At 37.9% G+C, this 16,134-nt stretch overlaps 2 protein-coding genes across 3 annotated transcripts; both read left to right on the top strand.

Moving 5' to 3' along the window:
- Positions 1–627: 627 nt before the first annotated feature.
- LOC103927304 (potassium transporter 3) lies at positions 628–5,583 on the top strand. 2 transcript variants are annotated; one of them, XM_009336211.3, is made up of 9 exons: positions 628–901; positions 1,199–1,442; positions 1,531–1,779; positions 1,904–1,954; positions 2,028–2,312; positions 2,392–2,444; positions 3,269–3,383; positions 3,575–3,829; positions 4,036–5,583. In XM_009336211.3, exons 1-9 carry the CDS (start codon positions 899–901, stop codon positions 5,130–5,132), a joined length of 2,352 nt encoding a protein of 783 aa, XP_009334486.2. In that variant the 5' UTR covers positions 628–898; the 3' UTR covers positions 5,133–5,583. The 2 variants fall into 2 exon arrangements, with proteins under 2 accessions (XP_009334486.2, XP_009334488.2); XM_009336213.3 differs by having other exon boundaries at positions 633–901; positions 2,052–2,312.
- Positions 5,584–6,713: 1,130 nt separating this feature from the next.
- Positions 6,714–9,638, top strand: LOC103927305. The gene is made up of 4 exons (XM_009336214.3): positions 6,714–6,899; positions 7,150–7,305; positions 8,176–8,247; positions 8,476–9,638. Exons 1-4 carry the CDS (start codon positions 6,747–6,749, stop codon positions 9,142–9,144), a joined length of 1,050 nt encoding a protein of 349 aa, XP_009334489.1. The 5' UTR covers positions 6,714–6,746; the 3' UTR covers positions 9,145–9,638.
- The last annotated feature ends 6,496 nt before the right edge of the window (positions 9,639–16,134 follow it).

The following is a 16,134-nucleotide window of genomic DNA, read 5'->3' as shown; positions in this document are numbered from 1 at the left end:
CTGATAACACGAGCAATTTAAGTAATTTTCACAAAATCTGGTTTGAATCAGGTTTGAATTGTTTGGGAGGTAAAGAAGGGCAAAGAGGAGGATTGCAAAAAATAGTTGATTAGGTTGCTTTAGAAATAACATTAAAGTTGATTTTAAAATTCATTCCTCAATTTTACAAAACCATAAAGACAAAAGAAACAAACTGTTAGAAAAATATAAAACATGATATCGTTTGACTCAACTTCACGAGAACAAATCATCTTATTCCTCATGTCTCACAGTTCTACAACTTCACACTTGAGGCCGCTAGAAGTTTCTCACAAAGTGGTCCGAATGGGCCCGAAACTACTCTTGTCCTTTAGTGGCTTTACCGATGTCTTTTTTGTACTTGCTGCACAAGGATACTTAATTAATTTTGGATAGTGTTTCACACTCATTTTACATTCCTCACATCTTTGTTAATTTTTTGCTATTAATTTTTTTAATTTATTTAATTTGACGGTCAAAAATTAAAAAAAAATTGTATTAGAACTGAGAAAAATAGACGAATGGATAAGAATATCCTTAATTTTCTGTGAAATGTCTTACTTCGTAAAACTCCAAAGGATGAATCCGCAAATAAACTTTTGGCACCCCAATAAAAAACACACGTTTAATCAAAAGCCGACATCCTTTGCTCTGGACCTTTGGGAGGGCCCACCGAAACAGAAAAACTGAAACACACCGAGAAAATCCCGGCCGCAAAGGAGACCCCGCCAGATTTGGATCTCTGATACAACGTTCGACTCTTGCGAACTCGATTCCGTCTTTTTATTTCTCTCAAAAATTTCTGTGGTTTCGATTTTCTAATCATTTTCTTGAAGATTCAAGCGGCAAGGAGGGCACAGAGATCCGTCCCCGGCTGGCCATGGTTAAATCCTTCACTTTTCTGTTTGTTTCTCGAGAAAAATCACCCAGAAAGTGCAAGAAATTTGTTTGAATCCCGCCCATTCGTTAGTTTATGCTAAAGTTCATAATTTCGTCATGTTTCATTAAATTCCAAAATAATTTAGTTTAGTTAAACTGAAATCGAAAACAAATGAAAAAAAGGTTAGAAATTTAGGGTTGCCTTGAATAGAGTAATTGATTGTGTTTAATTAGTTAAATGTTTGGTGTTTAGCTTAAAAAGATTGAGAATTTAAGCACTTTGTTTGTGTTGTTTAAACAGGTTAACAGAAGAGGTCAATGTAGGGAAAATGCCCTTTTCTTGTATAAGAGTTTTGGTTTGCTTTTCGGTGCTTTGAGCATTCCCCCTCTTTATGTTTATAAATGTGCATTTTCTGGAGGATTGCTCAATTACCAAACCGACGATGCAATATTTGGGGTGTTTTCAGTGATTTTTTGGACTATTACTCTTATTTCTTTGCTAAAGTATGTCCTTGTCATGTTGAGCGCCGACGACAATGGTCAAGGTAAAGAGCTGATGCACTTGTCCTCACTGTTTGCACAACCTTTTGCTTGCTTCGTTGATTTATCGCTGTCTTGTTGGGTCATTTGCAGGCGGTGTTATTGCATTATATGCGCTCCTTTGCAGAAATGCGAAATTCTGTTTGCTGCCTAATTATCAGGCATCTGATGAGGAGATCTCCACATACCGCTACCCCGGTTGTTCCAATACGAACATGCCCACTTCTCCATTGAAAAGGTTTATCGAGAGACATAAAAGTTCAAAAACCTGTCTACTTCTTGTAGTTTTATTTGGAGCTTCCATGGTGATTTGTGTTGGTATCCTCACTCCTGCAATATCAAGTAAGATTTCTTTGTCTGACCTCATTGATCCTTTAAATGTTTAGATGGGACTGTAATGATTGATTTCTGTGTTCGTGCATGGTTCTTTTACAACCTCTGCTAAAAAGTGTTTGGTGATTTGCAGTTTTTGCATCTGTGGAGGGGCTACAATTTCAAGCAACGAATTTGCATAGTGGTGAGCGTTATTTTCCACGTTAAAATTTTCTTCACTTCTGAAATTTACCTCACTTTATCTCATGCCATTTTAGCTACAAACTCTTCTACACAACCAGGTGTGGTGGTTCTTATTGCCTGTATTTTATTGGTTGCCCTTTTTGTTTTGCAACACCGTGGCATCCACAAATTGGCCTTCATTTTCACTCCAATTATCATCCTTTGGCTACTGTTAATTGCTGCTGTTGGAATCTACAATATCATCGAGTGGAATCCAAGGGTATATCAGGCTCTTTCTCCTTATTACATTTACATATTCTTTAAGATGACAGGAAAAGATGGCTGGCTTTCTCTTGGAGGAATCCTTTTATGTGTGACTGGTAAGTAGAGCACTTGCGTTTTTTTTTGTGTTCCTTAGCTTTTGCTCCTCATAATTGTGCAGTGTTTGTCGAATTGCAGGAACTGAAGCCATCTTTGCGGATCTTGGCCACTTCAGAACAGCACCATTAAGGGTATGCACTACCACTATTGGTAAAATTAGGTCTTTCAGTTCGTGATAAACTGTGGGTTTGTCCATTGAAGTCAGGAATGAGCAACAATATCATTTTGTTTGTTTTGAATTGTTTTTGCATTTTATAAGAGCTTTTGAGCCCCATTGCTTTGGGATTTTCCATTGTGGTGTGAAGAACAGGTTTTAGGACTTGAGATTACGGCGACAACACACTGGTGTTAGAAGTGAAACTTATTGTCCAGACGTGCAGTTCTTTTTCGTAGGTTGATATGTTGAATGGGTTTCTGAAATAAAATCGAACTTTCCAGTTAATAGTTACGAAACTTGTTTTTAGGAGAAATATACACTGGTATATGCTGGTCTAATTTACATGGAGAATGATCTGATGGCAGAAACGCACTCATGGTTTGGTTGTAATATATACAATTCTCTTCTTTTTTTTTTTCTTTTTTCTTCTTTTTTTTTTTTTTTTTTTTTGGCTTTGAAAAGCGGCCTTAACCTGCAGGAGTATCTTTAAATTCCGTACCTCTGCCTTTAAAAAATTCTATACATCTCATTTCAGGTTGTTGTCCGACAAATCGTTATTTAAACAACTTTTCGAGACCTGGAACTTTTTGTTTTAGACTTTAAAGTTTATTTCACACCTTCACCAGTAGCTAGCTCGTTTCATAATCTGATTGAAGCCATTTCTACTTTAAACAATTTCTTTTGAAAAGTGAATCTTACAATTGAATTTGATCCAGCTGGCGTCACCTTACTCCACTAGTTTCTACGTCAGCAGTCCTAGGTGGCAAGAGGAAAACTAACACATGTTGCTATGTGCAGGTTGCATTTTCTTTTGTGATTTACCCATGCCTAATACTTCAATACATGGGACAAGCTGCGTTTCTTTCGAGAAATCTATCTGCAGTATCTATGAGCTTTTTCGCTTCTGTTCCACGTAAGCTTCTAGAGTTTTTCGTTGATTCAGGAATGCACTGGCGTGCATACTTTACAGCCTGCATCTCCCGTTAACACTTGACATTGTGAAAATTGATGAGCATTGTTGCATTGCATTATATATTTTTAAAGAACTATTCAGTTAAGAGCTGCTGATTTTTGTCCTAAAGAATGCTCATGTCTTTTCTGTAGCTCCCTTATTGTGGCCAGTACTTGTGGTTGCACCTTTGGCTGCCATTGTTGCCAGTCAACCTGTTATCTCTTCCACATTCTCAGTTGTCAAGCAATGTCAGGCAATACGATGTTTCCCTCGCGTCAAGGTTGTACATACAAAGAGAAGGATATCTGGTCAGATATACATCCCTGAGTTGAACTGGTTTCTTATGATCATCAGTCTGGCTGTCACAATTGGTTTTCGAGACACAATTCGTATAGCAAATGCTTATGGTATGTCATCTTTGCTCTAAAAAATAAATTACAAGATATTTTTATTCTTCTTATTGACGAGTATGTCTGAGCCATATATGTGCCATTGCTAAAATACGAGGACTCGTAATTTTTGTCAAGTGATGGTCAAAATAACAATAAATTTCTATGTCATGTTTATTCTTTATTTTTGTAAATGAAAGCTTATCCTGCTTTTTTAATATCAGGGATTGCATTTTTGGGTGTTACAATCATAACGACGTGGTTGGTATCGCTAGTCATCGACCTTGTTTGGCATCAGAGTTTCATGCTTTCCCTTTTATTTTGTGTACTTTTCGGTTCAGTTGAAGCCGTCTACCTTTCATCTTTGTGCGTGAGAATCCTCAAAGGTACATGGCTTCCCCTGGTTTTGTCTGCTGTCTTCTTGGTAGTTATGTATGTCTGGCAATATGGCACGCAGAAGAAGTATTTGTATGACTTGCATAACAAGGTTTCAATGAAGTGGATGCTCACGCTGGGTCCTAGTCTTGGCATTGTTAGGGTCCCTGGAATTGGCCTCATCTACACTGAATTGTCTACCGGAGTCCCAGCATCATTTACTCATTTCTTAACCAACCTACCGGCTTTTTACCAAGTGATTGTCTTCGTTTGTGTTAAAACTGTTCCTGTTCCTTATGTTCCCCAAAAAGAAAGGTATCTTGTTGGCCGTATTGGACCCAAATCTTTTGGGATGTACCGTTGTATGGTTCGGAATGGGTACAAAGACGTCTTTAAAAATGGGGACGACTTTGAAATTGATGTGGTGATGAGCATAGCAGAGTTCATCCAAATGGAAGCAGAAGGTTCTGGAACCCCTGAAGGCACTGTGGACCGCCGTATGGCAGTTGTGAAGACATCTGGGAAGTTTGGCACGGTGTTGGTTATGGCACAGACTTCTGGCCTTGGAGAAAGCAGCAGTTCAAGTTCTTCAGCGATTGTGAGCAGTGCCAAGTCTCCCACGCTGCAGAACTTGCAGGCCAACTATGAGCAAGAAGCACCAAAACTCAACTATTGGAGGCGGGCTCGGTTTGGATTGCTGGATGCAAAATGCAAAGACTCCCGCCTAAAGGAACAGCTCCAGGAACTTGTGGAAGCAAAGCATGCCGGGGTAGCATATGTAATAGGTCAGGCATACTTAAAGGCGAAATGGAATTCATCGTTCTTAAAGAAGTGCGCTATCGATGTTGCCTACTCTTTCTTACGCAAGAATTGCCGCTCTCCCGCTGTTACTCTGAACATCCCTCATATTTGTTTGATCAAGGTGGGCATGAACTACATCGTGTAACGCAAACCTCCGGCAATACATCTTCTGATGTTGCATATTTTGGCAGCAAAACTTCCATCGTGCCTGCTTTTGTCCAGAGCAAAAAGCACTTTTGGTTTGTGTGAATAAGTTCAGATTCTTGGTATGGAAGATATGTGTGCTCACTTGGCACAAAGCATGGGTGGAGGAGGTTCCTAACTTCATGTCCATGTCAAGTTGTCTGGTGTAAGTGGTTCCAAAATAATTGAATTTTGCCCCCACAAAATTTGAAGCCACATTCTTCGTATTTCCCCCCGTACCCCAGAGCATGATAGAATTTTCGGATTTTGCTGTTTCATTCGAATCGATGTTTGTTTACAATAGGATTTTCTTTGTTTTTGTTTTTGTTTTTTCAGCTTAAGGGAGATTGAGAGTTGAGAGTTGTTCATACACATTGTGTCATTCAGAATTCATTACAAAACAGATTCATTGAGTTTGTTTTTTCTTTTGATTCCTACTTTATTAAAATTTTCATCAAGTTTATACATACTTCTGGTAATAAGATAGGGATATTTATTTTGCACGCCTTGTGTCGGTACATTTTTAACAACCCTGGATATGGGGGGATTCTTGCATACGACCGGGGACGCCCAAGTCTTTTCCTTGAAAATGGACACGCTTAAATGGATCAAATGAACCGTAAGGGCTCGTTTGATGGGCTGTATGAGATTGGACCTTTGAGATAAGGTTGGATTCACAGGAGTCAGTTGCATAACTAGGTGTGTGGTTGGGTTACATAAACCCATCATATTTTCCTTATTTCGGATTTGTCGCCAATCTAGCCCATGTTACAATTTTTTCTCACCAAACATTGGCTGGGTTACAATTTAATTAGAAATAACTCATCTCATTCTGCTCATCAAACAAGGCCTAAGAGATTTGCACTCATTCTTCATCTTTCAACTCATTTATATCTTAAAATAAATCATCGAGAAAGAAGAAAAGAACTAGAGTCAAACTCGTACCACATTATTTATGTGTAAGTTTTAGAGGAGACAAGCCAGATCAAAGCACCCTTATTTTAGGATAAGCAAAAGCAAACCACTAAAAGTCTGATACAGTCGGTTGAGGAATGGAAATTGTGTTCTTACTTCTTAATTCCATATTTTAGATAGTTTTAGTAAAACACTTTCGGTACTGTTCAATTTTAACGAAAAATCACATTTTTATTATTTCATGATACTATTCATTACACATTTATTTGTCATTTTTCATTAAAACTATTTTTTTTTTTTTTTTAACTTTTCGCCAGTTTTTCTCATTTTATTTCCAGAAAATTGGAAAGTAACTCTTGTCCCTGTATCCAAACACCCCTCTTAAACCCATGGATTACAGCAGCCACAGCCGGGCGGTACCAACCAAAGTTCCAAACTTTCTTTCTTTCTCTCTCCTCCATTTCTTTCCTAGAGAGAGAAAAAAATCCAATTCCCCTTGTCTCTTTTCTGGGAATCAGGGAATTGAATTAGGCAAGACTCCTCTACCCCGACATCCAAACAAACAGAGATTCAAACCCGCCAAACAAACAAACCCCCTTGCAATCCAGACTGATATGCAACGGTATACGGAGCTCTGAAGTCTGAAGGACTCGCTCACAACATGTTGAGCTCCACTTGCTCTCACTCTCTTATCCACCGCCCTTTCCTCCATTCCTCCGCCGCCAGAGCTAGGGTTCCGACCCGACCCGGAGCTTTACGTCCAATTTCACGGAGTTTTAGGATCTTCGAATCTCAATCCAGACCGTATAATACGGTAAGCAGTTCTGGAATTCATGTTTCCTGTTGATAATTTACAGCTTGTTCACTGTTTGGTTGCCGGGAAAATGCACGAAAAATTGAAAAAATTTGGGCCTTTTTTCTATTGACTGTTTAATTGAGCTGTACGGATTGTTTAGGGAAGTAGTTGTTAGAAAAATTGAAAATTTTGGGACCAATTTTATATTATGCCGTTAAATTTGTACCTGGAAGTTTACATTTCCGTGTTTCGGGTTATTTTTCTACAGAGGTGGACTAGAATTTCATGTTTTAGGCAAGAGAAGTTCTCTTCAGAAACACCGAAACCGGAATATATTGAACACTTGGTGCCCGAGGAAGTAGTCAAGTCCGACTTCGATGATTCTAAGGTGGTTAAAAGGGATTGGGGAGGAACGCTCCGAGAGGTCATATTTCTTTCCTTTTCCCGGTTACAAAGTCATATATATTTGCTTTATTTGCTTATTCATTGAGAATCTCAGGTTGTTCGCGTAGTATGTAAAGCAACTGGATAGTGAATAACTTATAGAACACCGGGATTTTTTGTTTTCGACTATATTAATGAACTTGTTATGGATTAACGGTTAAGTTGAATTTGAGTTTCTGACATGTTGGCGAACTGCATTATGGATCCATCTACATAACGTGGTAGTGTTATATCAAGTATAAGCTATCGAGGTAGTAGCGTTCAAGATCATTGAAATATTCGCCACATCACTTAGAAGGAGTTCTTTAACTTTCACACTTGCAATTGACTTATATTAAGATACTAAGCTGAGTGAAGAAGTTCGTACACTTTGAGCATACGTTGTTTAATGGAAATTTTAGGCAGTAATAACTTGCAGCAGCCATTCCAAAAACCAGAATAAGTTATATAGTTCCTCCAGTATGTGAGTTTTGGTGAACGAATCGCCTTGTGGGCCTTGTGAACGAAACACCTAGGGTAGGTTGATTGTATGGGATATATGTCCAGAAGGACTGGAACTAATAATAGGGTATATGATTAGGACAACAAATTCTCTTACGTTTACGTTGCAGTTATGCTTCAATGGTTGTCAAGAAAAATGAAGGGAAAAAACTAAAATGTTGATTCCAATTTCCTTGTTGCTCAGCTGTTTTAGCGAAATAAATGATACATGCACGCACACACACAAGGATTGAATCCTATAAATGTGGCAGGAATATCCTGTAACCACAATTATCGCTTTGATCTGGAAAACATATCCATGGCTGCATCAAGGTTCTCATTTTTCCTTTTCTGGGGGCTTAAATTTCAGGCTGCAGATGCAGTGTCTAGAGCAATTGGGAGTCGTTGGAGTGTGCCATGGTCAGCAGAGACCATATTACAGGTAAGTGTTTCAATAATGTTTGGTAGAACTTCAAATTGAATGCAACTAGGCAATAGTCATGAATTCCAGGCCGTCACATCCACCTTCTACTTTTAAAGGATAAGTTTTTATGGAAGAATAAAAAAGAAAAGTTATGAAGATAAGGTGTCTAATAACCAGGAATTCATGAAGAAAGAGACTGTTTCCCTTTGTTGTTGGCAAAGTTGATTTGATGTATAAATGGTGCAGGTCATGCTACTATGGGTTGCTGCTTTCTGCTTCATAGGTTCTTGGATGGTTCCATTTGCAGCTCACATGGCAGGTTTCAGCAGGGAATCATTAACGAATAGAGGACAAGCCTTATTTAGCCTGGTGACTGACGTAACTGAAGGTCTTGTTGGAATTATGATAATTTGTCGCTGCTTATCACGTTTTCGCCCTCTTCCTCCGGATTGGTTTAAATTTAGCTTGAAAGGGACCTGGCAGTTGGATGTTGCTCTTGGATGCCTTATGTTTCCCCTTGTCAATCAGCTCTCACAGTTCAACCTCAGTCTGCTCCCTCTTTTGCCTTCCACCCCGGTTGCGGTATCAAGTGTTGAGCAATCAATTATGGCACGCGATCCAGTGGCTATGGCAATGTATGCAGTAGTAGTTTCAGTCTGTGCTCCCATGTGGGAGGAGATACTCTTCAGGGGTTTCTTACTGCCTTCCTTAACCAAGTACATGCCCGTGTGGTCTGCGGTATTGGTGAGCTCGGTTGTATTTGCTTTAGCACATTGGAATGTACAGAGGATTCTACCGCTTATTTTCCTTGGGGTGGTGATGGGCGTTGTATTTGCACGGTCAAGGAATCTATTACCATCGATGCTCTTGCACAGCCTTTGGAATGGCTTTGTATTTTTAGATTTAATGAAATAATCACAAGAATTGTACTTTGGGGTTCATTCATCAGTTGCCAATCCGATCTTTACAGAAGCATGCATCCAGATTTGTGGTTTGCATTTTCTTGGAGGTTAGAGGACTGTCACACGAGTAGCTGCTAGCTTTCTTTAAGTGATGGTGTTGGTTAAGAAAATTTCAGCAGAATGCAGTTGAAGTCCACTAAATTAACGTGGTGAAGTCGCAGAGGTTGAGCGTCGAATTCAAGTCCGTCCAACGTTGAGAGAGGATCAGCATCATACCTTGTTCATATGTAAGATGTATAACAAAGGGGAAAAGAAAGAAAAATGAAGAGAAAATGTTGGTTTGGGCAAGAAGATGTTCAAGAAAGCAAGCATAGCAAAGCAAATCAGGCTCTTGTAGTTTTGTTGGATTGTCTTGTCTGATGTTTTCATTTTCCTTCTTATTTTTCATTTCTCTTCCCCACTGGCCTGTAGAATAGACTATTGATTTATAAAGACACTATTGACCTATGTGAAAGTTGTGAAACCTATCCAACTTTCGGAAACCTATCACGGTTAGAGAGAAATCTACAATATCACGTTGTATTTAGTTCAAACGTGAAATGAACAAGGTGAGATTTAAAGGGTAAAGCTAGTAAGCTATGAGGCATTGTAGCCACACTGTTGGTCGATACATCTCAAGCCCAATGGTATACAACATACAATATTAGGACTAGTAATTTAGAGGCATAACAAGGATGTTATAATGTTCACCAAAGCAAAGGGTACTTGAAAAATACATCGAATAAGAGAAGGTTAATGGAAGGTGTCAGAAACGAGGAAGGATTTTAAACTAATGAAAATGGCTTAAAAACTTTGAGTTTTAAAGATAAGGACATAATAAAGGGTAAAGTAAATAGTACCAGGATTGACTTTTTAGTGTAAAAATGTGGTTTTTAATTAAAATGAACAGTACCGTGGACTTTTCGTTAAAACTCCCATAAAAGGAAAACTAATATTAAGTTAGTTAAATAATGCTTTGAGAGAACTTACACACGTAAGTTAGGATGGTCGAGTGGTCTTAAGCACCAGACTCAAGCTCTGGTCATTTAACGAGGACATGGGTTCAAATCCCACTTATGACATTCTTTTATTTAAAAACTACATGGAGCAACGCGCTAGGCCGCAGCCTAGCTAGCTGCCCCACAGACCTAATGCACCAAACCTTAGGCCCGGGCCCAACACGGTAGACCCTTTCTCTCTTATCTCTCTCGGCCCAAAAGGGGCAACGACCCAAATCACCAAGAGTGAGCAGGTACCCCTACGCTTCCCTCTTGCTTTCTCTCTTCCTGCGCATGGGCCCGAGCCCAACGCCTAAAGCTTGGAAGGCCCAGCCCGCCCTGGCCTTCCTTCTCTCGCCATGCCTAGCACACTGAGCCAACTCAGCTATGCCAGCATCAGTGGCACGAAGCCAACCCAACCATTTGGAAAAGAGGGGTGTGGAGATAGCTCTGGGTTTCTAGGTTGAGCTCAGATTTCGAAGAGAAGGAAGTCTAAAGAAAGGTGAGAAGAGTGAGTTGGGTTTTGGGGTGACCTCATACCTCTAATTTTGAACAAAGGGATGCGAGAGAGAGGTGAGAGGAGTGAACTGAGTTTTGTACTATATTTTCTATTTTAGCAGGAAAGTTTAATTTTTTCCAACGATTGAAGCTCTGGCAGACATAGTAACGTAGGGTGTTTAGTTCCAAGTTTCCACATCAATGATTTATGGAATAAATGGGTTGTTTGTAAGATGAATTAATACTTAGAAGTTAAATTAGGGTTTGTGTTCCATGTTGGGGCTTATGGGTTGTGGAATAAACTTTACTTTTTGACGTGCTAAAAAAATGTGATGGAACAATTTCTGGTTCAAGTGTTCAATTGCAGAACTTTGTAAAAATTTTTTCGTAGTGTGCATACGGTGTGCATGGCTATAATTTAATATGAGAAGCGGGAATGTTCACTAGTTATAATGCACGTACGTTAGGCCCCAAAATTTAGAGAGTATGACCACAACTTAGTTGGCCTCGGCAAAAAACAAAATTAAGAAAAAGCTTACAGGACGTTAAGGGTCATGTGTGCCCCTCAAATAACGACAACGAGTATCATGTTTTTCACGTGCACGATTAAGCGGTGGTTGATATACATAACAAGAATTTTCAAATTGCCACTCTAACCTTACATACGTAACAATTATGTTTTAATTGTATCCACTATACCAATAAATTGCTATTAAAGTTTCTTATTAATGGCGAAAAGCAGCTCGTTGCTTGATCTCTAGTTTTGTGCATATGATGTGTATGTAGTGTATATGATGTCACATGCGATGACACCATTTTTCTAATTTCGAAGAGAAATATGTGAACTCTGGGTTTTTGGGTTGGTTCAAATCTGTGAGTATGTCGTGTGCATGTCACTCAAAATAGATGATTTTTAATGAGATTTCCAGAATCTACGTTCAGGTCAAAGATTTGTAAACTACAAATCTCTAAGAGATTTCCAGAATCTAGGCCCCACATAACCTCCAATGCCGTTAATTGCATGATGCATGTCCATAACAAAACCAACGTCGTTGCACGTATTGATACAGATAACAAATTTGGGATTTTCTTTGAACTTAGAGGGGGAAGGCGTTCATCTGCGGAGGAGAAAGAGAGATTGCAGCAGAAAAATGTTGTCTTTAGTTTTTCATAATGGATTTTCTTCGACATCTGAAATTTTTTTGGACTGCAGATTGGTTTTGAGCCATATGGGTTCTAAATGGGATTTCAAATTTGGGAAGAAGAGGATGGTTTGAGGAAGAAATCCTCAATCTGCAACTGTAAATGTGTTCATTTCCCAAAAGGGCCAATTAGCAAACATAAACAATCTTCAAATAAATCAAACCTTCCAACAGGATTTTCGAATTTGGTGAAGAAAAAGATGATTTGAGAAGAATCCCCAATCTGCAACTGCAAGCACAAAAACGTGTTCATTTCCCAAAAGAGCCAATCAGCAAACATAAACAATCTCCAACTAAATCAAATCTTCCAACTGGATTTTCCATTGTCTTTCACTAATCTAAGAACATCTAATAAATATCAATTTTAGAGAGAGAGAGAGAGAGAGAGAGAGAGAGAGAGAGAGAGAGAGAGAGACATTAGAAAATAGGAGAAAATAACTCATTTATATATGAGGGCAATTTGGTCATTTCAAGGTAGAAAAAATTTGTATCTGATTTTTGTACATGATGTGTGCATATTTAGAAAATCTTATTGTTGTCCCAAGATTAAAAAAATGTCCTTTTTTTTTTTACTTCCCAAAAAATTTTGTTTGTCAAAAAAAAAAAAAAAAACTAAAAATATTTGTAGTAAATGGGTAAACAATAAAATAATAAAATTTAGAAGTGTGGATTGTAAAATTGTGAAGAAGAAAATTTTAATCTTTACTGTCGGACAAGTTAACAAACTAATGTCTAAGGTGCGACATAAAGACATCCCCTACCATGCCCCACAGCTAGAAAAGACTTTTCAGTGTGTTTATAGCACAAGCACACACGATGTGTTATTATTCAAGTGAAAAAAAATTCAACAAGAAATTTTTTATCCACTTGTGTTGACGTACTATTCCGTATTTGAAAACATTGAAAATATCTCCACAGCTAGCCCACATGATGTGAGTGCTGCGGCCCACATAATAATGGTATCAATGTTGCTGCTGTTGGTCCTGATTCCTATGGAATCTGCTCTCAATCTTACAAGGTATATAGGTTAGCAAAATTATATAATTCCATTCGCAAAAATGGCATAATTTTCTATCCCTTTTTTAGAAAGAAGGATATTAATGTCATTAATATTGTAAATATTCTTAATCACTAGAGTTATAATTTTTAACTTGATTCCTATAGCAAATGCTGCCTTCTTGCCACCAACTCTTACTTTTTGGTGGGGGTCGATGACAACTCCCCTACTTGCCAATCCAGGCTACTCCTTCCTCTTCATCTTTGCTTTTGTATATCCTTTTCTTTTGGCCCTAATTTCTAGTTTCTTTGAGTTTTTGCCTTAACCTTTATGAGCTTGTTTCAGATCGACTAAGCTTTTATGCCCCCTTTTTCCTCCGATATTTCTCCATGTCATTAGTCCTCCACCTGCCGACCTCTGCTACTCAGCTTATCACGTGTCTCTCCTTGACAGCACATTTGGCGTCGGTTATTAAAGTGCTTTTAGCACTATTTATAGGATTATGAGACCACTTTTTGTGCAGGTGGCTCGCTCACCTCTATTTTCAGTTCATCAAGTTTGTTCGTGGGTTCTTCCTCTTAGGGCAGTGGCGGATCGACAATGACAGCACAGTTGTGTGGTAGAGTTTGCAATCTTCTAGATCTAATGTTCTTGTGTGTTTGCTCTTTTGAGCTTTTCTGTTGTATTTCTTTTTTGGGGTATGCTTGTATTTGAATTGCCTTTAGATTTTCTATATCATGTATTAATTTTTTTTATTAATTAAAGTAATAAGGTTTGACCAATAGAAAGACACGTGTAGACCTGAAGTGGTTGTAGTAATATAAGGTTTGACCAACAGTTCGTTTAATATCTAGTGGTCTTCCAAGATAGTCTATCTACCTCCGCCACTGCAAATTAAGCAGACGAAAATCTATCTGCAAGTCAATATTGTACTATTTCAAAATAAATGGTGATTACCCGCATGCATGTAAAAATGTTGGATGTGATGAAACACTGGTTTACATAAACAATGTAGAAAAGTGTTTTTCAGCTCAGTGCTACATATTTTATGGGCTTCATTCTATGCACGCATGCATATTGATCAAACTTTAACGCTGATTTTATACATGCATGACAAGAATGACTAAGCAATTGAACAAACATTAAGCACATCTAATTGTACACATGGACTTTGATTACATTCGAATTCTTCCTCTCTCAATATCGCTTGAAGATCAGGAACCTAGAACACATGTAATCCTGTATGGGAAATCAAATATCTGATAATCACTGTTCTAAAAAGCGGCGTTAGACGGCTGATCACCATCCCGATTAATGCTTAGGTGTTTCAAAATTAAGAAATGGCCTATAGACCTACTGAGGTGCCCGTCTAGACCGCCTAGGCACCTGCCTAGACTCACCTAGGCATCGACTCATTTAGGCAGAAAATAGATAACTTTCATTTTTCATTTTTTTTTCTTTCAATAAATTGTAAGAGACTCGTCGAATACTTAAATGAGCACACATTATATGCTTGTTCCCCATATTTTCATTATGCTCCAATACTTCATAATATATGTGTCATTCTATTTTGTAGTTTATAATGAAATTATATATATATATATATATATATATTTTTAAGTATAAACATACACTTATTTACATGAAATATAATGAATTTAGTTAAATCCGCCCATTCCGCCTAGGCGCCCTCCTAGATCCCACCTAGCCGCCTATACGCTAGACCCCAGCTCATCGCCCGACTAGCGCCTAGCGTCTTTTAGAACCTTGCTGATAATTCCCTCCAACATGTGCACAACACAGGCGACCCATATCAGACTCTGTCACAGCTACGTCCAGCATCCAACAGATACCATGAATCATGGCTAAGTGCCAAATTATCAAGGTCTGGAAAGTTCATCACAACCGTCCAACGTCACCCTCACTTGAATCCATATCCAAGTGGGTCTCAAACTTCAAGGTCAAGGTATGAGTGCAGAACAAGTGCAGTTACTAGAGAGGTCCTAAGTTGGTAAGAGTAATGCCATTGAAACTTATCCTCTTCGGCCATTTGGGGGCATCCGGCTACATGACTCATGAAACAAACGTTGATTTCGAAGTCCGCAACATATATCATACCAAACCAAATATGGCAAGTCCACAGTTTAGATATTTTGAATTGAATTCCAAATTTCAATGTTTAGGCTTGTACTTACTCCCATTTCGTGACATCTTAATTATTATAATAATTTAACGATTTAAATAATTATGACGTGTAGTTTACAATTAAGTTTAATTTTTTCTTTAAAAGAAAGATAATTTCCAAACTACGTTACTACTTTTGCCTTTAGGTTTTTCTGCGTGTTCGTGCGTTGTGTCCTCAGTTTTTGGTGTCTGCGTCTTCGTTTGCTCTTCCTTCACTATTGCGTTGATGTATAATCACTCATGGTTGGAACAAATTCAATAAAGTAAAGTGTGGACTTTACTAATTCCCCAATTGTCTCCTAGCTAGAAAAACTATGGAAGGAAGAGAAATAAGGATCGAGGAATAGAAAGTGAGATGGACCAGCAGAACATCACAATCCATAAATAAAACATAAAAAAACACAACCAAGTGACCAGCTGATATATGAGAAAGGGTTACTTGATTTAATTAATTTAAAGATTCTTTCAACCATATGGGAAATTTTTTATTCAGCCACATAGCAAAGAGAAGGCAGACAGTAAAAGTTAACTATCGGTTTCGAAATTCATATTTTTAATATAAAAATTAATTGTAGTTTACATGTCATGTCTTAAATCGTAGATTATTATGATGGTTATGTAGCGAAAAACGAGTAAATGTGTAAAGCTTTAGAGATCTTGAATCATTTTGCATTAACATAAAAATTCGATCCCGTTTTGTATGATTTTTTTATTATTTTTAAACAAGTTTATTTATTATACAAGGGTGCAAGAAAAGGAGTTCGGACACATAATTTTGTCTGCAAGAATAACATTCATTGCTGCTTGAGCTATAAGTTCTCACAATCAAGCTACAAGTTACATCATTTAATGATACGAGTTGCAATGAGGAGAGAACTTTACTTATAGCGAATATGCAAATGCATGTTTCAAGCTAATCATGTATTGTCACGTATGTTTCAAGCTAATCATGTATTATCATGTGTTTTACCATTTTTACATAATATGTGTACATACTCTGACTTATTTATAGTAGTTACATTTTACTTGTATGAAAATTCTTCTCCACAAGTACAATCACACTTGAAATAAATATATCTCGTCAT

The sequence above is a fragment of a genome, unplaced genomic scaffold (genome assembly GCF_019419815.1).
Source record: "Pyrus x bretschneideri cultivar Hongxiangsu unplaced genomic scaffold, Pyrus_bretschneideri_v1 Contig3, whole genome shotgun sequence".
NCBI classification, from domain to species: Eukaryota; Viridiplantae; Streptophyta; class Magnoliopsida; order Rosales; family Rosaceae; genus Pyrus; species Pyrus x bretschneideri.
This window is presented reverse-complemented; position numbering and strand designations above follow the sequence as displayed.